General features: G+C 40.3%; 1 protein-coding gene across 1 annotated transcript in view; it reads right to left on the bottom strand.

The window, feature by feature from the left end:
- Positions 1-6,810: 6,810 nt before the first annotated feature.
- fam163ba (family with sequence similarity 163 member B, genome duplicate a) overlaps positions 6,811-23,849 on the bottom strand; it is a 31,399-nt gene continuing 14,360 nt past the window's right edge. The window contains exons 2-3 of the mRNA XM_037753335.1: positions 14,240-14,355; positions 6,811-9,305 (exon numbers count right to left, since the gene is read on the bottom strand). Of these exons, the coding sequence (XP_037609263.1) occupies positions 8,865-9,305; positions 14,240-14,332 (534 nt within the window). The 5' untranslated portion in view covers positions 14,333-14,355 and the 3' untranslated portion in view covers positions 6,811-8,864. The remainder of the gene's footprint in view (positions 9,306-14,239; positions 14,356-23,849) is intronic.

Below are 23,849 nucleotides of genomic sequence, written 5' to 3' on the forward strand. Positions count from 1 at the left end.
ACTGAAACCTGATTGGTTCTTGAAACAAGGAGGCGGGACTTGGTTCTTGTTCTTTGCGCTGATTGGCTGATTGTAATACCAACTTGTAGGTGCATACCGCCACCTACCGTACTGGAGTATGTAGAACAGGATCTATAGACAACAGTGTAAATAAAAATAAAACAAACTCTATTCTATTAAACAATCTGGTGTTTATTATTAAATCTATTACCCCCTTTCTGTATTTCCCACACATTTACACTTACACTTTACACTTACTTTACACTATACATCCTATATACCACTTTATAGACTGCACATATGTACATATTACATTTATTTATTGCATATACTACATGTATTTATTGACGGACTGTACACACTATGTTCACCCATTCACTCTGTATCTTTTATATCTCTGTTATTGTTTGTATAATTGTTGTATACCTCTACCTCTCCTGTGTTTCTCTCTGTTTGCTGGTGTTTGCTGATGTTGCTGCTTTGATCCCTGAATTTCCCTCCGGGGATTAATAAAGGTTCATCTTATCTTATCTTATCTTATCTTATCTTATCTTATCTGATCTTATCTCCATTTGTTCCTATAGGCTATCCAATCCATATCCCATTTTCACTCTCACATTTTGATACGTTTGGTTACTCTAGTACAAAAGTATTAAACACTATCACTATAAACAACTTAGACTTGTATTTTTGTTTTATATAGCCTATGATACTCAGCACGTAGGCTAAATTTTAAACAGACTATTAGCGTCATGTCTGCAAAGCATTTGAAGTAAAATCCCTTTGCCTTGGGTCCTCTACGTAAAAGACGAGTAAGTAGCATACACAGCGTTTTCATTAACATTCACAGATTCCTCTGTATTTTATTTAATTATTCGTCAGTATGAAAAATAACTGACGTGATTGTCAACATAAATGCTAGGCAAATAGACTACAAATGCACTGTAAACAATTGGGTCACAGTCCTATTAAATGGTTACAGTTTTGTCATGTAGGCTAGTGATAGGCCTACCAGTAAATCATCAAGGGGTGGGGAATAATAGCCTATTTGAGACCAAGATAAGTAACAACATGAAATAATTTGTGACCCTTTCAATAGAGTTTCATTATTGGATGTAAGGTAAAAAAAATATCCATCTTAAAGCTAAACTTGAGAGGGGTTGTCAGCCCAAATATTAGGCCTACATTTAGTTAATTAACAACCAGAGTCAGAGCCAATGTTTGGCTGGCATGTGTCAACAAAGTCACTATCTTTATTGGACCACCAGGTGGCGACAAAGCACAATCTTAATTGACTCTTTTATTTCTGCCTCCATCACATTTCTCTGTTGATTCCCTCTCACAACATACAGATTCTCCATCCCTCTCTCTCTTTCTCTCTCTGTCTGAAACAACCCACTCACTTGTTGACTGAGAAAAAATATTGCATAATCTGAGAGCGATGTGGCATATATTCATGTGCTAATCTAAACTGAGGCTACTCTAAACTGCTCGCCAGCCTCTCAGACTGATTCAAAGCCACCGGCGCTCTAAATCTAAAGAGGTGGTGGATTAAAAAAGCAAAAGGTCACGTTCAATCCACAAACACAGACACACAGACACACACACACACACACATACACAAATTTCCACCACATATTGGGGCCAGCACAGTTCACTGGGCAAGAACCAAAGGAAGAGGAACACAGCAGAATATTTAGCTCTTAAAACACAGAGAGAGAGAGAGAGAGAGAGAGGGTTCACAGAGACAAGAGGAGAGTGAGACAGAAAGGCAGACAAAATGTGTATCCAGGCGGGTTGGTGTTGGGGAGTGTAGAGGACATAAGATTGAGTCCATTCTGCGTTGTGTCCTCAGGATTCATTGCTTATTTATTAGTTGTTATACAGAGACAGCGAGGGTCTGGAATGAAAAATTCAGACAGGAGGCATGGCCTTTTCTCCTTTTAGAAATCACAAGACTACACACACTGGGCGGTTAATGGCTCCTGCACGCAGTCATGTGTGTGAGAGAGACAGAGAGGGAGAGATTTGTGGAGGATGGCTATTTCTCCACAACTCTGACACAGCAATAAGCATCCATGTGTGTGTGTGTGTGTGTGTGTTACACATTTTCTCAATGGCTGCTATGCATTTCTAAGTTTTGTTAGTTAAAAAAGTTTCATCTGTAAGTGCTGTAAGGACATTTTTGTTGCAGCAAATGTAAGCTGTTATTGTGAGCAAGTGTCTGCTTGTGATGTTAGTTGTACTTTGGTCTATAGTCTGAGGAAAGTGCTCCTTCCTAATGTGCTACCAAGCTCTCAAAGCTTGGACTGCCTGTGTTTATTTTTGGCAGTCTGGGTAATGTCCATATTGGCGACGAGGGGTCTCAGGAATGCCAAGATAAAGGACTAAAGCAGGAGTCTTTTTTTATGCTCAAGAACACTGCTGTATGCTTTAAATGAACATGATTAGAAGTAAAGTGTGCAGGTGGATGGGTGTATTATTCGATGACAGTTTGTCATGGTAGGAAAAGCACAGGTGGTACTATTAACACTAATGATGGCTCTGTTCTTTTCAAGGGCCCCATTAAGTCATGACAGTGTGACAGTAAGGCAGTACGCTGAGGATCCTGAAACCGAAGCAGCTAAAAGGGATTCAGCGATCATTAATTCTATTATTTATGTGCTTTTCGTACTGTGACATGTTAAAATGTCTTTTGTGGAAAAAGGCCTAATGTGTGTTTAAAGTAATTCACATTTCACTTTTCTTTTCTTTTCTTTTTTTTATCTTAACTTTAGGTCCAATTTCTAGTTGTTGTTTTTTTTAGCAAACTCCAGCCATTGAGGAATCCTGTTAGATGTGATTGGTTTTAGGGCTGCAACTATTTTCATTGTTGTTTAATCTGTTGATTATTTCTTTGATTAATCGATTAGTTGTTTGGTCTATAAAAAGTCAGAAAATGGTGAAAAATGTCGATCAGTGTTTTTCCCAAAGCCCAAGATGACGTCCTCAAATGTCTTGTTTTGTCCACAAGTCAAAGGTATTCAGTTTAGTGTCACAGAGGAGTAAAGAAACCAGAAAATATTCACATTTAAGAAGCTGGAATCAGAGAATTTAGACTTTTTTTCCCTACAAAATTACTCAAACCGATTAATCAATAGTTGTCGATTAATTAAATAGTTGACAACTAATTGATTAATTGTTGCAGCTCTAACTGGTTTCTCTGGAAAATGGTAGTAAGTTGACCTTGACTTAAGTTTAGCTTTTGGTTTCTTTATTTCCAAGATGAAGACGGAACTTGCTCATGCTCAACACATTTGTATTTTCTTGGATTTGTGACAGGCCTAAACCAATTTCAAGTCCTTTTAGTGAATGTTTTTTGCATAAAATCCACACAAAAATTAAAAATGCGGGTAAACGACCAAATTTTTCTGTCCAACGTGGAGAGACAAGTAGTTCTTTTCCACAACAGATGGCTCAAAACTTCAAGAAATGAAATATTTATCTTTCACTGTTGACAATCTGAAGAAAGTTTCATATAAGGCTTGTATAGAGAAGCAGGATTTGAAAAGAGTGCATGAGAGGAGAGGAGGTTAGAAAAGTAAGTAGAAAGAAAATCTGAACAGGAGAAGAACTGGGAAGGAATGGGAATGAGAGGAAGGGAACAGGACAAGCTTTTGCTTGTCATGTTAGCTGGAAAGCCTCGTATCTATCATGTTCATAATTCATGGAAGCCCAGCCGCTCCTCTGTATACTGCATCTAAATTCCACTGCTGGGGAATTATGACCAGGGACCATAAAATACATGATGTAGGGGGGGATAGCAGAGGAAGAAGAAGAAGAAGAAAGAAAGAGAGAGAGAGAGACAAGAGATGCAGCAGTGGACAGACAGGATGAGAGAGAGTGAGCTCACTGCTGCAGGATGAGGGGCAGATGATTCAAAGCATGTCATAAAACATCGATACACCTCTACAGGCCGAGCCATGAGCTCTGCTTACACTGGAGGCGATTATGCCTCTAAATAATTCACAAAGCCTGCACAAGCGCTTATTCACACAAATACAGTAGGACAATGCAAACAAAGACAGGAATGGATACAAAACACACACTTTCCAAAAACCTATACACACACAAATGTATACTCCTGTTGTGCAACCACCAATACAAATCACATTATGGAGGTTTTTGGCTGGAGTAAAACTTAAAGATTGGTGTTTATATTTAGCTATTCAGCATCCAGAGCGTCGGCGAAGGGCTCTTTTGATAGAAAGCAGCCGATAGATCTGTTTCACTTATGAGGCAGACTCTTGCTGAGCTGGACAATGTCGGCCGTGATGAACGGATACCGGCGCCACAAACCTCCAACCTCTGTTTCACAACAACATCTCAATCAAAAAACAGTATTGATTCCCACAGCAGGTGTTTGCTGCTGAATGTTACAGATGCCTTTGCAATTTGACAGAGCCATAAGACGTCAAACTGAGAACGGTAAGACAAGTAGTATCATTACATGTAAATTGTGGCGACTGCATAAATAAATACATTTCCAGCCAATGTTTCCTTGCGCGCTGGTGTGACAGTAATTCCGTGTTACAGTGCAATTCATGTAGGAATAAATGAGAATTTGAATGTAGCCACATCAAAAAGAATCCGTCATAATCTGAAAGGTTTTTCATGTCTGAATCGGTGCTGTTGTATTAATGCCATCACAAAATGGCTATTCATGTCTCTGCCAGGGAGGCCTCGGTTTGATATCAGCTCCTCTATACGCCTCCATCTGTCTGTGTGTTCTGTGCTATTTCTCATTCATTAGCTCTGACTCATCCTTCTAATAACTACCTCTATTTCCTCTCTGAAATAGTTTTCAGTTGTTTTTGTATTGCGTGATTAGTCTGCTCGTCTCTCTGACTCACACGGTTTATTGTCAGAATAAGGCGTCCCATTTTCGTCTTTTTAGCCTTCCTGTGCGGATGACTTTTCATTGTGGCTATCACTTCCTCGCCTCTGACTGTCAGGTTGGTTTATCATCACACTTACAATAAGCATGCCATTCTTGTTTCTTCCCATTCAAACATGGTTGCTGTCACCTCGTCGCCGCAGGGCTGACTGGATCTGTGTGCAAACAGTCTTTATCGCTGTTGCTGTGGTTAGAGACTTGGCAGGCTGCACTGTTTGATCTGTTGTAGTATGTCTGATGTTCGGCTTTTAACATAAAACAAAAATGATTTCTCTCTGAGACACATTTGCACCTGTGAGCTTTCGGAGTATCCAACACTTGGCTGCCCCTGGGAAATGACAGAAATGTTCCTCTATATGAGTTGAGATGATGAACAGATGTTGTCTTATTAGCTCCATCAACAACATATGGCCCACATATGCACCAAGCAAAACTGAATTAGATTGCTTTTCAATTTAGGATGGGTCAAAAGAGATATCTAAATGATCAGTAAACCTAAAGGTCTAAATCCCACTTTCATTCCTGCGGTCTATACAAAAAATAAATCTTGTATTTCCTTGCAGGACTCTCTGCATGGCTCTGCTGTTTGTGGTGTGGTGCTCCGACCAAAGCATACATTTCAGCTATAGCTGATATTTACCCTGCGTTTAGCTGTTCACTAAATAAGATAATCCAGGATGATGTGCCATGCTTTTGGTTGAATCCAATGTTAAACATTTGGCAGCAAGCAGAAATATAGTCCTGTGGAGCCCTGCCCAGGCAATACACATTGGGAAGGGGACCCCTTGGTGCCCCCATGTTCAAAAAAACGCAGCAAAAGTGCCCTCTTGGATGCCTCTAGATAAAACATGATAAAGAGCCCTCTAAGAGGCACTTCCAATATGATAATATATATGTAATATGATGAATAATGTGCCCTCTTAGGTGCCCTTAAATTAAGAAAACATGTTAAAGTGCCCTGTAGGGTGCCTTTAAATGGAGAAAACATGATGAAGTGCCCTCTAAAGTGCCCTTAAACAGAGAAAACAGGATGAAGTGCCCTCTAAGGTGCTCTTCCAGTGAAGAAAACATGGTGAAGTGACCTTTAGGGTGCCATTAAATGGAGAAAATGTGATAAAGTGCCCTCTTGGGTGGCCTTCCAGGGTAGAAAACATGATAATGTGCCCCCTAGAGTGCCCTTAAATGGAGAAAACATGATAAAGTGCCCTCTAGGGCGTCCTTCCAGTGGAGAATGTATGATAAAGTGCCCTCTAGGGCGTCCTTCCAGTGGAGAATGTATGATAATGTGCCCTCTAGGGTGCCCTTAAATTGAGAAAACATGATAAAGTACCCTCTAGGGTGCCCTTCCAGTGGAGAAAACATGATAAAGTGCCCTCTAATGCTCTTCCAGTAGAGAAAATGGGATGAAGTGCCCTCTAGAGTGTCCTTAAATGGAGAAAACATGATAAAGTGGCCTCTATGGGTGCCCTTAAATGGAGAAAACATGATAAAGTGCCCTCTAGTGCTCTTCCAGTAAAGAAAAAGGGATGTGTGGAACATGATGCAGTGCCATACAGGCTGTCCTATAGGTGCCCCACCGCATGTAGCTGGTGCCTTTTTTTTTTCTTCTCGCCCCTGCCCCTCAGAGAGCCTGAGTCCGCCACTGCACATTCTTATTACAGTAAATGTCCATTGATGAACCTTTATTTCAAGAGTCACTTCATATAAAAGTACACAATGCAAACATGGTTTTAAATGTGTAAATTACTTGAATTGAACTGATGACTTCCCATGGCCTGTCATTCACAAACATTTAACTATGAATTTCAAGCCACAGGAACATTTTTACTCAACGTTTAGTTTTGGTGAAATTAACAGCAACAACGAAACAGATTAGGAGGATTTTCACACCATTTTATTAGCAACAATGTGTCTGTTAGTTATATATTAGAAACAAGGACAGAGACATTTCTGCTGTACTGTACTGAGTCTGAAAAACCAGCTGGATCATAAAATAAAGCAAGTAATTCAAATACTGTAGGGAAAAAGCAACACTGCATTTGAATATACACTTGTAATAATAATAATAATAATGATAATAATTATAATAAACTTCTCTCATAATTCTTTATGGCACAAAATTTCCTGTGCAACTGTCACATCGGTTTAAAAAGTAAAAGCGTAGCATTGAGTGTGTTGATGTATGTGTGTGTGTGTGCATGTGTGTTGTTGTGTATTTGCAGGAAAGCACACAAGAGGAAAAACTTAAAACGAAATCACTCACTGTCTCACCCTTTGGGAATATAAATGAGCATGATTGCTGATAAAAATCAGCAGAGAGACAGAAAGAGAGGTACAACAGCATTTACCATCCATTTTTTAGAAGGGGGGCGTTCCAAGAGGGACAATCCAATCAGCTTCAAGCCTCTCACAACCACAAGCATTTCTTCTTGAAATCAAGCAGTAAATAATTTCATTCATTAAACGTGTGTCCCGTGTCCATAAAACTCAGCCACTGCTCCTCCTGCCAGGCCGCTCAGCCAAGCGGTGGAAATAAAAACAATCCCAAGAAGGACCTCTCTGAGTACCTCAGAGGAAGAGCAAATATTCCTCAGTCCAACGAGTCGAGAGAGAGTGTATGCTATGGCCTGTTAAATATTTATAGATGTGCCTTTAAAGGTGAACTAGCCCATGAATCCACGTATCAACAAATGACGACACAAGGAATGCAGTGAAGAGTCCATGAAAAGAAACTCCAGTGAAGACCTTAAATGAATATCACGCTGTAAAGTTGCCGTAAAAACTCCTCTGACTGCCACCTACAACGAGTCTGTGTTACAGCGTTAATCAGTAAAATAAACATTTACAAAATCTGGTCACTCTTTGCATTAATTTAAAAGGTAAAGTGGCAAACTAATACAATCCCTTCACCCTTTACAATAAATGTTTAAAATGTTATTGCAACCCACCACTTGGGTTCGGTATACATAGGGGGGGTGACAGACTTTATGGAATAAGAATCCTGGTATAACAACTGAGTTATACACACACGCACACACACACATGCATGCAAGCACAGTCACACGAATGCACACGAATGCAAGAACCCGTCCCCCTTTGGCACCTACATGTAGTCCACCCCGCCTGCAAGAACACAGAGGTCTGTCTCTGCTCAAGTGTATGTAGTATACTGTATATATATATACACTTTGTGTGGTCAGCAGACACTCAGAGAAACCAGAGAGACCTCTATGAAAGGATGTGGAGAAAAAAAACAAGCAGGGATTTCCGTCTTCTGTGAGCCCTTTATGTCGTAAAATATTATGGCCTAAGTTAAGTCTATCTGAAATGTCGGTGGGCGGCAGCTAAAACATGACATCCCCCCTTCGTCCACTGGTGGTGAGTGATATTTTATAATCTCTATAATCTGTGGATGGAGGAGCAGACCGATCATCCCGTCATAGGAGAGGGAAACACTGGACTTCTCCTAATCATATTTCGACTGTAGCAGCTATGGCAGAGAGAAAATCCCTGCCGATTATGTCATTTTGACATGGCGGGAATCTGTGTGTCTTTCAGGCCATGGGTAGAAGAGTCCAGGGGAAGTAGGGCTACGCAAACTTTATCAAATCGTAAAACAAATTCCATTCTTAGTGTTAAAAAAGAGCTATTCAAAACAAACCAATGTTATTGATAATTTAACATTTTTTTTTTAAATACTTTAAACTCTATATTGGCCCATGTGTAAGGTCCTGGACCTGAGCATAGTACCTTTGAAAATCCTGTCCTGAGAGCCATCTGAGTCCTCCATTCTGCAAGAGGTGACCAGTATAGAACGAGACCAGACTAGATCAGACCACACTAGACTGGACTAAAAGGGTCAAGATGACAAAAACACAGTCTGGCTCAAGCCCAAGTCATAGGCCATCCCAACTGCAACCTCGCCCGGCTAAACATCAGTGCTGATGCTACAGCTGCGTTGGAACATGTCCCTCATGGTGACCGACCGGGCGAGGTTTGGTTTACGGTAGTTTGAAATGTTCACAGGCACCGGCAGGTCCAGGTCCTGCTGCTGGACGCTGCGGTAGCTGATCCGGTCGCCTCCGTTCCTCAACCCATCTGGTTGAAGGTGGACCTGCGGTTGAGGGGGCGGCTGGAGGTAGAAAGGCATCTCATAGTGCGTACAGGATGGACAGAAGGTCTGCGAACGCGTCAGTTTCCTGGCCAGCGGAGGGGTGGAGAAAAGGGCGGGGCCATTGGGGATGGAGGAGGCGGCGGCCGTCGCCGCCACAATGTTGTGATTAGAGTGGACCGGCGGGAGGCGGGACGTAACAGCGAAGTCTGGCTCCTCCTCCTCCGACTCGGACTCTTCCTTCTTGCAGCAATAATACTGGTGGAAGGAGGACGGGATATGGAGGAAACAAATGAGAGAAGAGGAATAGAGGAAGGGAGGGAGAATATTAGGGTAAAAAGGTTCCGAATGATGTAATGATGAGAGAAGATGGGAGATAAAAAGAGGCATAACAGAGAGTTAATGAACAATAAAGAGAAAGATAAGAGAAAGGGAGGGACATTTATTATACTGAAATGTCTGCATGGCCAAACACAGCAAAATAAATGCTTCGGCAAATTAGTTTACATGCACTATCCAGCCAATAAAGTTGAGGTCAGCCTCTATATTATAATAATTATGGTATTATTTGACAATGCTTGCAACCAGAAAGCCAGAGGGTTTGTGCATATTGAGTAGAAGAAAATGGCAAATAACACTTTATATAAAATAAATAGACAAAATTTATGTATCTACACATTTATCAACAACAGAAGACTACTACAATTGACTGTGGTTTGCATACGATGGACAGAAAGCATGCATTCACTCAACACTCTTTAGAGAGAGGATGTCTCTCATCATAATAATAGTAATCTAACCCCACTTATAGCCTGTTTCCCCATGAGGTGCTCTCCAACCCACATGACCCCAGATGTTCACGTGTCGCCTCAAAGCTGCGCGTGTGCTACAGTGTGACATCAAAAAGGTTTAGTCTCCGGTTCTTTTTTTTTCCATGGTGCTAAATCCTCAACAATTACAGTTCAAACAGACTTGTAAACAGAGAATTTGTGGTCGCTATTTATGGCCCGCAAAATGTAGCTTTCAAATTCATTCCTGGCATCCCGCCAGCTAATATGAATCCATAATTTGTCATCACTTTTGGTTTTTGCTGTATAATGTAAGAATCTCAATAACTGTAATCAGCTCTAAGTGGAAAGGATCACATCATTTCCACCCCAATGTCACCTTTACAGCTGATCTTATATGTAAGACTGTATTTATATAGTGCTTTTATCCAAGGTGCTTTACAATCTGCCTCTCCTTCACCCATTCACTCACACATGGATGGCAGCAAGCTATACAAGGCCCAAGCATAAACACTGGGAGTAATTTGGAGTTCAATGTCTTGCTCAAGGACACTACGACACATGGCTAGGAGGAGCCGGATACAAACCACCAACTCTGTGATTAATGCTCTGCTGAGCCTCAGGCACCTGTCTGTTTAAGGTGGTAAATGTCTCTGGCTGCTGTTCAGAGCTTTTGAATCCCTATGCAACATATCCTCATACAATGATTTGTATATTTTATGAAAAGTTATTCTTAATTTTTCATGCATTTTCCTACGAAAGTCCACTTGATACATGCATACAGTCTTTTCAAAATAAACTTCAGCCTTCACAGGAGATAACTTTGTTAAATTTAGGCAACAAAACTACTTAGTTAGGTTTAGGAAAAGATCGTGGTTTGGGTTAAAATAACATCGGAAGTTACGTAAATTAAGTATGGAAGTTACGTGACAAATCAACGTCGACTTCTGCTTTCACATGTGACATGGACTCCGGTCTCCTGGGCGAAAGGCCGGTGTTTTTCGATTATTCAATTTGATTGAGTGGATTACATATAAATTGATTTTGTGGGATATATACAAATTACAATGCATTACTTTTCATAGGTGTAGCAACGAACGGTGTATGAGAACAGCCTGTCCTATGTGTAGGACAATGGCTTTGCCATAGCCAGATTTTTGGCCATTATATACATATTAATTTACATACAATTATCAGCCAGATCTTGACTGTCATAACATCATTTTCATTTGTTCTGTTCCTATTAAACTCCATTAAGTAATATTCTTGACATTAAACGCATATGACTCCATGCAATGTGAAAAGATTCCCAGTACTGCTCACCATCATTCTGCAGCATTCAGCCAGTCAGCTCATTGTTTTTTGTTTCCAACCTCCCCTCCTCCCTTTCACATATAAACTGTGGGCAGACTGTTTGATTGACTACTGAATTCTGAAGAATGAAGTGCAGAAACATCATATCCATATGCAAAGCATTTAATGAAAAAATAAAATCATGTTCACTATACCTTTAAGAGACAGTTTTTGAGATAACGGCAATAACGTCATTATGTCCCATCGATTAAGATGGGCTAAATAAACTTGGACACCGCTTTGGGTATTCGGAGAAAAGTTTATAAAAAAATACTGTAAGGAGCTTTTGCAATTTGGAATTCTTTTAATGAAATTATTATTACGCTCCCTCAAGGAAAATTACATATTTTTCATGTCTCTAGACTAAACTGTTGAGACCCAAATCGTGTGTATATTAAAGCTAAAGAAATAACAGTTACTTTATGATTCCCAGATGTTCGAATGGAGCTACATGACAACAAGATTATGTTTGTGTTAATTCAAACCACTTTGGTCTGAGTGGATGTAATGCAGTGTGATTTCTAGGGTTCACTTTCAGGGCATCTAGACTGTTACAGCTTGTACAGCTGCACAAAAAGGAGCAGGTTTGGGGTTTTTACTGTAATGAAGAATTAGATGATTGATACCACTGTATGTAAGGTAAATAGCCTATAAGCCTACAGCAGCTGGTTAGCTTATTATAAAATGGTAATAGCCATCCATAAAACGGCAAATTGACGTTTTTATACTTGAAATGACATAGTAACGTGTTAATTAGTGAGCTAAGCAAACTGGCAGCTGTCTGTAGCCTTATATTTAATGGACAGATATGAGAGTGGTATCAATCTACTCATCTAAGGAGGCAAATGCGTGTTCCCCAAAATGTTGAACTATTCCTTAAAGAAATGGACTAAAATGTAGTGTAGAGTATAGGTTCAATTGTAACTGAGTTTGTTGCATACTGTGTTTGCCAAACAGATTTTTAATGCTCCATTGAAAGTCTAAATGGTGAACTGCACACAGGGGATTAGTTCAGCGGAACCGAAAGTATACGGCATAATGTAAAACAGAAACAAACCCACATACTTTAATATCAATCCACAGACTGCGGTAATGCTTCCCGCCGGTGTTATTAGGGTGATATTTCAACCTAACTGGAGTTTGTCAAGCGTGAAAACACAAAAGCAGTTCTTTTCCACCTAATTCCATTTTTATTTTATTCATAGAGAGTACAGAGCACCTGGCCAAGACCAGTGATCTGAACATTAGAGCACAAGCCCAGAGAAAGATGGACAGCATGACGACTTTTTAATCATGAAATAATAATGAAACCGAAGTCTGTAAGGCAACTAATGTCAGATAAAGTTCAAAGGTATTGGAGCATATTTTTATGAGTGCAGACTATGGCTTTTACGGTGTTGTAGCAAACGTGGACATTTTCTATTCTACCAGCTGTAGAATAGATGATCCACCTGAAGTTCCAGTTATGATATGTCCCTAATTTGATAGCCAGCTCTGAGTCCCAAGAGCAGGGTCAAGAACTGCTGACAGACATACAGTGAGTTTTTACTTCATTACCATAAATATACATTTTAGCCACGCAGAGACTGTAGGGCTGGCAATGTTGGCCATTCGGATGGTCGGCCCACCACTTTGGTCCAGACTGAAATATCTCAGCAACTATTGGATGGATCACCATGACATTTGGTCCAGATAGTCGTGTTCCCCTCAGGATGAAATGTATTAACTTTGATGACCTCCTGACTTTTCTTCTAACCCTGTCATCAAGTCAAAATTTGTATTTGCCCAATACTTTGGTTTATGACCAAAAACCTACAAAGTTAATAACATTCCCATTAGCCTGTGCTGTGCTTAGTTATTTAGTGCTAATGAGCAAATGTTAGCATGCTAAACTGCTAAACCATAGACTCTAGGCCTGAGAAGTGGACATAGTCGCCGTGACGTCACCCATTGGTTTGTGGACTACGGTTTTGAAGTTCGAGTTTGGTATTTTGGTCGTCACCATCTTGGTTTGCAACCAGAAGTGACACAAGAGGGTGGAGCTAAGTATAACTGAATGCCGAATAAGACATTTTTTAGGCAACCAAAATGTAACAATTAACTTTCATGAACTGAAAACACGCTGTGAAAGGGTTAAAGTTGTGAGACGAAAACACGGAGAGCAATCAGACCGGACAACGCCGTGGTAGCAACCTGTGACTCACAAGGTAGCCACGCCCTATAGCATACCCTTTTCATTTTCTCATAGACGTCTATACAATCAGACTTCTTTTTGCAACCAGAGGAGTCGCCCCCTGCTGGATATTAGAAAGAATGCAAATTTAAGGCACTTTTGCATTGGCTTCACTTTTCAGACCCGGAGGTTGCCACCTGTGCTTAACTAAGTGCCTCAAAGAGCCGCTATAGCATAGCTTTGTTAATTCTACTTTAGTGTGTTTGTTTGAAATAAAAACAACTTAACAGACTCCAGTGAAATTTGGTGAGTGTTTTTTTACCATGGGCCTAAGAATACAATATTTGTTTTAGGTTCTGAATGCATCACCATGTGGCCATAAAGTGCTAAACGTTTTGGTTTGTATCCAAATTTAGATGATTGTGCACATCCTGAATGATCCTGCTAAATCTGACATTTTATGTCAAATAGGTTACAGCGACATGAACAGCTTAAAAGGTCATTAATTAGTGATCAGGAGTCAGGAGATTCTCTGACGGGCTTTACAAGTCCTCCAAAAATCATTTCCACCATTCCCCAATCGGCACGACTGTCTAACTGTGTTTTGATGTAATACTGAATACAGCTCTATTGTGAAAATGTCTAAAAAACTTTTCTGCAGCCTTGGCGTATGCAGACAAAGAATGCAGCTACACACAAAAATGTTAATTTGAAAAATTGAAAGAAAGGTCTTATAGGTCACAAAACACTATTTTGCAGATTAAAGCAGCTATGCTTATGACTATCAACAAAATATCATACTCAAGGACATCCCATACATGCAGCCCTGCGGACTTTCACAGGAAATACAGTGAATGCAACAGTGGCTGTGGCCTCACCTGCAGCCTACAGTAGCACAGTACTGCGATGATAAGGAGTAATATTACTGTAGCTAGAATTCCGCCAGTGATGACCACTGTCCCGGCTGTCATTCGAATGGCTCTCCATCAACACCCTGCAGAGAGCAAAAGGAGGGAATGAGAGTGGAAAAGAGTAGGAGGGTAGGGAGCGAGTAGAGAAGAAATGACGGAGGAGAAAGCACACGATTCATCAGCACAGTGGCTTCATTAAGTAGATTATAACTGTGTGTCATCTCAGTGGTGCTTATTGAATTATCCAGCAGTTAGGAGACATGTAATAGAATCATCCTACAAATGCTGCTCATAATATAGACGGGATCTCAGGCTGGAACACGTAGAAAAAGTATGAGAGAGAGAGGGAGATCAGCATTCAACCGCAGAGCAGCAATGGAAATGAGTCGCGGGATATGGGGATAAATGGAGATAAATGGATGGTGGGAGTGAGGAGAGTTGAAGTGACTGAGCAGGTGATAGAAACAAAGACGGAGCGACATGGAGCGAGAGGGAGAAAGAGGTCAAGTTGAGCTGAGTAATAAGGATAGAAAGGGATATGATGAATGGAGAGACAACATGATGGAGAGGATGAAGAAGGTGGTGTGAGAGACAGATGGGGAGAGGTGATACATAAACAGAGGGCAGATGGAAATGAAGAGGAGTGGCTGGGAGAAAGAGGAGGTAAAGGCATGATGACAAAGGAAAACGGGCGGTGTTCAAAATTGCACACTAACATACTATTCATGACGTAAAATTAAGTATGTAGTGCGTTACAGCTGCATAGCATGAGGATTTTGTGTATGCAAGAAATGCCCGGATGTATACTAGATTAACAAGGACCTCTCAGAAGGCAATGAGACGTTATTCAACCAACCCAAAATGCATTGCGGCTGTTCAGACTGTCCAATGATTCAGACGGTATAAATAATTAACCATTGGATAAAATAATTCTGAATGATCACCCGATTCGACCGTTATCATGCCATTAAATAGGCATTATCAGTTGCTATAAGCACCATAGATGTGGGTCAGTAGGGGCCTACTAAAATATTTAACATTAAAGTACTTTCTATTTGAAATTGCCTTGAAATAGTACTGGAAATATTAAATTGAGTGGAAGAGGTCATTTACATTTGTGATAAACAATTTGCCTTCAACGGTAGCTCGAACTGGTAATGTTGTAATCGATACTGTCAGGAGATGCAGAGAAGACGTATTGCTTGAGTTTACTTCAGCTTGAACAGTCAGCTGGTAATGGCATACTTAAGTGTTAATTTGGTAGGCAGTCAGCAGTACATACAGATGTAGTATGTAGTACGTTAGTATCAGTGGGCAACCTCTTGGTCTGAAAAGTGAAGCCAATGTGGAAATGCCTTAAACTTGCATTCTTTCTAATAGCCAGCAGGGGGCGACTCCTCTGGTTGCAAAAAGAAGTCTGATTGTATAGAAGTCTATGAGAAAATGAGCCTACTTCCCACTTGATTTATAACCTCAGTAAACATTGTAAACATGAGTTTATGGTCTCAATCACTAGTTTCAAGTCTTCTTCTTCAATACAGGATGATGCTCATTTAGTAAATTATGGTCCAATTTAGAGTCAAATGGACCATAAAGCAGGGTATGTTTTACGGCGTGGCTATCTTGTGATTGACAGGTCGCTACCACGGCATTGTCCGGTCTGGGAGTTGTCCGTGTTTTCGTCTTACAACTTTAACTCTTTCAGAGTGTGTTTCCAGTTCTTGAAAGTTAACTAACATTTTGGTTGCCTAAAAAGGTCTTGTTCACCGTTCAGTTGTACTTAGCTCCACCCTCTCGTGTCACTTTTGCAAAAAACTAAGATGGCGACGGCCAAAAACAAAGATCGGGACGGTCAAAATGTTGAACTCCACAAACCAATGTGTGACATCACAGTGACTATGTCCACTTCTACAGTCTGTGGTTAGTACACGATTTCAAACACAGCCAGGGTTATTGGAGGACTAAAACGACAGGAAAGGTGCCAGAGAACAGACGAAGAGAAAAGAGGAGGGATTTTTCTGAGATTTTGAGTTTGGAAATCTTCAAGCCGACCACACGGTTGAATGAAAACAGATATTTTTATGCATGCAACCGGGTCTCGCATATGCCTAATCCCAGAGAATTTTGTTCATGCCCACTGCTTAAAAATGAATAAAAAAAACATATCCGTGGGTCTATGGTAAAATAACAAATGTCAAGTGCAAGTACTATATGCCACAAACCTTGGGAGAGACAGAATATAGTACTAAAAGTTCTAAACCCACTTGGAACCCAATAATACCATACAAAAAACAAAATACTTTAAGTCACATAAAACATTGTAAAAAAAAATTATGAATTAATGAATAAATAAATGAATAAATACAGAATCTAAAAGTGTTGTCAACTCAAATTAATTGAAAGAGATAATCAAATTTAAACCACAAAACAATCTGCTTAGCATTTATGTAGATAGTCAGTGATTTATGGTTTACTATTTGTCCCGGTTTCAAGTATAAGCACAAGAGTATAAGAATAATGTATATCAATACATTGACTTGAGATCTTACTAACAGCTGTATAACAGGTACTGAAGATAAGTCAGTCTGTGTTATGTATTTGCACTCCTGAGAAACAGGAGAAAGAGCATTTTTAGGGCATTGCTTCCTTAATCAGGCGCATTTGTTGATGTTGAGGGATCATTTAAAAGTCTACACTGAGATGAAGGAGAGAAAAAAAATAGATATGGATGTTTCATTTTTGCTCATTTTTGATTTAACAATGAGCAGATTGAATGGAAACAGACACCAGAACAGAAACTGAATAATGTGAGGCACCGCGCAAAGTGGACAGAGAGAAAGATCACGACCTTTATCGCATCAATCAGCAGGAAACATCAAACCGGACAGCCGTGAACTCTGACCTTAAATCAGAGGTCACAACAGAGACAAATGGAGATGTTGACCCATGAGTTTGAGCTCATATTCACCAAGCTCTGCGGAGTCCCAGCGCAGATCTCCATTTACTGTCATCTATTGTATCCATCTTGTTTTTATGTGATTGCATTGTTTAACTTGCTTATACACAAAAATTGCATGTTTCATTTGTATTTATATGTCATTTATTCCAGGTAGTGTAGCTGTCCTTTTGTGCGATTCGCAAAACCCAAACCATGATCTTTATGTAATCTATTTTGTTGATTTTGTCGATTCAGACAAACAATGTTACATTTTGGTTTTACATACAGACAAAAATGGCTGGGGGTGAATGCTACAGAACGTCATAAGAACATTTGCAGCAGTATGATTGACTTGAGACTGAACTGACCTCATTCGCAGCTTATTAGATCAATGCTTCCCTTTAATTACCTCTTTTCAGTCTCTACAGCAGCTGGATTACAGGAAGAAGCCTTGAGAGCTTAGGGGCTTTAAATATTCATTTTACTCTTGAAAGTAGCGCACATTCACCACAAACATTGTAATGTCATTCAAATTGTCAAAAGTTATGAATTTTTCTCTGCCTTTCTTTCACACTTAAGTATTTGAGGCTGCCAAATAACGGAGGAGTTCGATCCCTGCAGCAGTGTGTCTCCATCAACAATACATCAAACCTGCTCACTCATGCTATAATCTGCTACATCTCAATAGCAGTTAAAGAGGAACTCCACCCGAAATCCCGTACACATCGCTGCACTGACCTCAACATCACATTTGCGTATGGTCTCTTGTGGTCTGTCACAGTTATAGTCAGATGTGGTAGACTACTTGTGATGACATGTACTATCACACAAAAGTGCTGTACTGTGCGGGATGTAGATGGAGCTCAACATGTCTGGGCAAGTAGGGTTTCAGTGTGGTTACTGTTACTATTACTGCAGAAATTGCACTTGTAAGCTCAGAATTAGCTAATTATTGATGTATTTATTTTAATATAATTATTGGAGCATTTCTTGAAAAATCTTGCAAATCCACAACGTCCCAAAACTGCAGGATACGGGTTCTCCAATGCTCTAATTTCATTTCATGCATCTTTTGACTTCATATGATCATCATCCTAGTATATATTTATATTAAAAATTGCACAGTCTAAGAAACCAATTAAAGCCATTTTGAACAGTATACTATCATAGACTGTATATAAGAAGTCGATGTAGTCAACGTGATGTCACCCATTGTGTTACGGTTTTGAAGCCTTGAGTTCGGCATTTCGGCCATCGTGTTCTTGTTTTTTTTCAACCAGAAGTGACACGAGAGGGTGGAGCTAAGTATAACCGAACACTGAATAACACATTTTTAGGCGACAAAAACATTACAATTAACTTTCATAAAAAAAAAAAAAACACACTGTGGGTTAAAGTTGTAAGACGAAAACACGGACAACAACCAGACTGGACAACGCTGTGGTAGCGGTCTATTTTACTCTAAAAAGGACCATAATTTACTAAATTGACATCATGCTGTATTGAAGAAGACTTGAAACTAGCGATTGAGATCATAAACTCATGTTTACAATGTTTACTGAGGTAACAAATCAAGTGAGAAGTAGGGTCAATTTCACATAGACATCTATACAATCTGACTTCTTTTTGCAACCAGAGAAGTCTCCCCCTGCTGGCTGTTAGAAAGACTGTAAGTTTAAGGCACTTCAGCATTGGCTTCACTTTTCAGACCCGGAGGTTGCCCACTGTCTGACTGTCTGTCTGTCTGACTGTCTGTCTGTCTGTCTGTCTGTCTCTCTGTCTGTCTGTCTGTCTATCTGTCTGTCTGTCTGCCTGTCCATCTGTCTACTGTATCTATCTAGCACCACTGAGCTAGCTAACGTTATAGCTCAGCAAAGGAAGATGCCATTAATGTTTACTATTTCACTCTGTCCTTGAGTAAAAGCACACTTCCTTCTGCTCGTTGATACGGTTGATGGTGGGTGTAGTTCGGTAGAAAGAAAATAGTTCCTACATGCAACTACTCACAACAAGGTCTGTGGATTATCTTGAGTAATCGGCTCATGATTTCTGGAATGAGACATTGCTTTTGAGTTTTTTATATTTATTTTTTTTGCGCTTTGAGCACCACAAGCCGAGTGCCATCTACTTCCATTATATTTGATAGAGAGAAGTCAGACTTCCCTAAGGCCGATATCTCCAACACTGGGCAACCCACACCAAAACCAGCTACATTGATTTAAGGCTCTACAGGTAAAAGGAAAAATATGTATTTTTGTTTTGGGGTAGAACTGTCCCTTTAAAAAGTTTATTTCCTACTATCCCATAACATAACATTGTTTGTCTCACAGTGCCCTTTTGCCTTCTTGCCTTTATCTTTGAACATATTTCACCAGGCAAGGATTTTTAAAAAATAGATATAAAAAAGTTGTCACTCAGTTGGTTCCCAGGTTTAGTAACATTCTGGTATATTTGGGGAAAGCCCTGCAGACACTTGACAGATGTGGCTGCAGACCTTCTTTCCCTTCATTACATCCACAATCTGGAAGTGTCATAGGAACACACCATCACACTGCATTGTGGATAATTGCCTGCAACCAAAAATAGGACAGCAGGCTTGTTGCTAAGCTATGACTCAATGGCGCGAGCCATTATCAGCAGCAAGCACATAGCAGTATAGGCTGGTGTTGTCAAGATGTAACTCAACTGTGACATGGACACACCCTAAAATAGAAATAGTGAAAAAAGAAGCAGGACTGCCAATGTCATATAGGTCTTTTTTCTACTTACCGCAATACGCAATTTACATTGACTTTGTTCCAGTTTCTACTTCCACATCCTGGAGTAAACAATGCTCTCCATTCGCATCACTCAGCCTACTCACATACACTTTACTGTACTATTCACCAGGTGACTGACAGCTCTGACCTTCTCACCCTGAAACACCTCTAAACCATGTTGAATTCCTCTGTGGGTAACTTGTCTAAACCCTATTAGCTTTCATTGGGATATGTCTCTCCAGAGACTCTCTATACAGTTAGAATGGATCAGACTGTCTCTATCTGCCCGGCCTCCAAACACAACACAGCTACTCTCCCCTCAGGCTGGAATACAGCTGGTCTCTAATCCAATCTGCAGACCACACAGTCCACCCAACCAAATCAATATGAAGGAACAACAAGAACAGAGCGTTATATAGGCTTTGAGTTAAATTGAAGATGGAAATGTAGTGTTTTGGGGACATTTTAGGTGTCAGGAAAAGAGAACAGGAAATGGAGAAGCTTGAATATTTGTCTGACATTTAGGCGAAGCTGAGAGTTATTGATGTAATGCACTACAACCCTCTAATCAAGTCTTCACTTATCCCTTAAGTTAGAGCTTTGCTAAAAATCAACAATCCATCTACTCATAATGATTAGCATAAAGCTGCACTAATCAATATTTTAATAACAATGGATCAAAAACCCTCAGAGAATGATCACCCAATTCTGCAGATCCCCTCATCTTTATTGTGTTTTAGCACCTTTCAGCTCATTGTTTAGTTTTTTACGGCCTGCAACTTTACTGCTTTAGTTCACTCTTACTGCTCTTTATCAGTGTTGTTTCCGATCGCCGCAGGCAGCTGTCTGCCTCCTGCTCGGCACCAAATGGCAGACAAACAACATTAGTGACTAGCAAGTGAATAAAGTGGAGCAGCTAAACAGACAGATATCTCCCTCCGAACATTGGACTTACATTCACCAAGTGGCAAAACACATGACCTTCAAACGACTGCTCCTCTGTGTCCCCTGGATAATATCAAACGGCTATATTCAGTGCTGAGAAATGAAGCCAACGCGGAAGTGCCAAAAACTGCAGTTCTTCAAATGGCCACTTGAGGCTGGCTCCAAAAACGAGTCAATCCCCATAGTCCGTCATGTTAAAATGCCCAACTTTACAGCTGAAATAAACATTTTTACAGCCTCGTACAAACACGGTTTTGGTCTTTATAGCTTATTTCCCCATTCGTGACAACTGTACGGGAGTGAATTTTTATATAACTCACCCGTTTAAAAGTTAGGCATAATTGAGGGCGTGGCCGCTTTGAGTGACAGGTGGGTGCCAAAACAGGTCGCTAGCTGCTAGCTTTCTGCTCTGCTGTGTCACCCAGGGCCCGCCTCAAAGAGCGTATATAATGCCAAGAGGTGAAAGTCAATTGTTCGTTTCATTGCAACATCAGCGTCCAGCAGCAAAGCTACGCTTCCGCCATTTCAGACTGAAAGCGACTACCAGATGCCAGTAAATGTCCGCCTAAAAAGTGCTGTACAAAAGTAAAATAAAGTTATTTCTATTCTTTTGTCATATTCTACCGAAATGGCCTACGTTGAACAAGTAAAATATTATAAAAATAATAGGCATTTTAAGTCAAAAATGGCAGCTGTTTAGTCAGGAGTTTAGTCTGTTTGCTTCTATACTCTTTGCCTGCCTCAGCTCCACCGATGATCCACCTCTTTGCCCATTTTTGGAGTAGCCGGGAGGCTAAATTAAAAATCCTGTTATAGCGAAGGCATGGCCTGCCCTACCCCGAGGATTTCGAAATATCAGCCGTGAGTTAGGCTGTGTCATCACTGTCAAGATGGAGTTTCACAACGGCTCTTTGGAAACATATGGGTAACTACGTCCATATTTTATACAGATGATAAGGTGATAATATGTCAATGTTGTGTTTACAGCTTGCTCTACTGCCCCCAAGTGGCCAAAAATCCATTATTTCTGCTCTACAAACACAACTAATATTAACATTTTGGATAAAATGCTCATAGTAGTTTGCTACACTGGGGGGAATGATCACATTTTACATACAGTATTCGCACATAATGAATACAACCAACAAAATCATTGTTTGTTGGTACCAACATAGAATTTCTGTTTCACTTTAAAGGTAAGACTAAATATATTATGCTAGTAAAATGAATCATCTATAATCCTGTAAACCTGTCCTTGTTATGTGCAGTATTTCCTGTGGTGGTATTGAACTGTTTCTCCAGGAAATTGGTACCACTACTTAACCTCTGACCTTTCTCTAATAAGTGTACACACAGGAATAGCATGCACAAAACACACATAGATACATAATACAGGGATACAACACACAAGCAGCCACGGTGTCTATGTATTACTATTACAAACAAAAAAAACCTACTCAAAACCTTGACAGGCTTACAAACACTAATGCACACAACCAATTACACAAGGAAAGTCATTACTCATGTGTACACACACACACACATACAAAACCAGACATGTACATGCAGCATTAGTTATTGTGCAGGCAAGGCAGGCAGTGTGTATCTCCCGGGGCTCCCTTAATCAGAACAGTGTGTGAGGGATGTGTTGCAGCGAGGTGGCGAACAGTGTTAATTATTTAACCACACACCACTCATACACACGCAACTCAGGCTTCATCGTGAAATAGCACTGGAGAACGGCAAACTTGTCTACTCAGCTCCTTTCGCTGGTATTCGTCCACGGAAATGACAAGAGGTTTAAGGGTGCAGAGAAGAATAGCAGGCACACACACACACACAAACACACAGGGGACACTCACATGCTATAATTTTAGTACTAGCTAACATGCTCAGACAGCGGGCTTTGGAATAAATTGCCACGCTTTGATGAAACATGGCAGAGATCACAGCAGAGGTCTTGCTAGGAATAATGACTGTTGACAGGCTCTCAGTAGAATGGGGGAGAAGTACACAGTAGGTGGTGTATTCGAGTCACACACAAGAGACAATAACATGCCCCGAGAACAATTGGATGAGCCCTATTACAGCTGTAGCTGTCGAGGAGTGATTTCACACATATCTTTGCAGCCATAGCACACATGCATCCTTCTTTAAGGAAATGACACAAACAATGTTTGTGCTTAGTGAATGACGTCCTTCAGAGTGCTCAGGTTTCTATGGCAGGTGTTGGTTTTCAAGCTCACAAACTGTCCTTGATAACAGAGGTTCAATCTAATAATACAAAGGAAGACACAATGAACCCTTCTTCTGTTTGATTACAGCTTTTTGTCCTTGATCAGTCTTTGTCTAGCCTCTAATAAACCGTGCAATCAGTGAGTATTCAACTAGTATTTGCCAGAATAATTTAACAACTTCCACGACTTCCACCTACAGCGTTGCATCGTCTTATCAGAGGAAATTAAAAATGAATTCAGATTTTCCATTATGCAACATTCATTGCATCTACCATCGCTTACATCTTGATGTGTAATGCACCGTCATGAAGATAATGGAGCACCACTGTGATCCACTTTGTACAGTTCATTACTGTTCCTCTGGAGCACAACCTGTCCTGCTGTGATATGCTGTTGATACAGCTGTATCACGGCGTTAAAGGAACAGTTCAACATTTGTTGCTTTCTTGCTGTGAGTTAGATGAGAGTATCGGCACCACTCTACTGTACAGGTGTTTGGCTTAGTTTAGCATAAAAGCTGGAAGCAGGGGGAAACGGCTAGCCTGGCTCTCTCTAAAGTTCACAAATGCGATTACTAGCACCAGTCTTTATGCTAAGATGAGGCAATTAGCTTCCTAACCAGTGGGCAATCCCCAGGCCTAAAAAGTGAAGCCAATGCAGAAGTTCCTTAAACTTGCATTCTTTCTAACAGCCAGCAG

Source organism: Sebastes umbrosus, chromosome 19, assembly GCF_015220745.1.
Source record: "Sebastes umbrosus isolate fSebUmb1 chromosome 19, fSebUmb1.pri, whole genome shotgun sequence".
In the NCBI taxonomy this organism is placed as follows: domain Eukaryota; kingdom Metazoa; phylum Chordata; class Actinopteri; order Perciformes; family Sebastidae; genus Sebastes; species Sebastes umbrosus.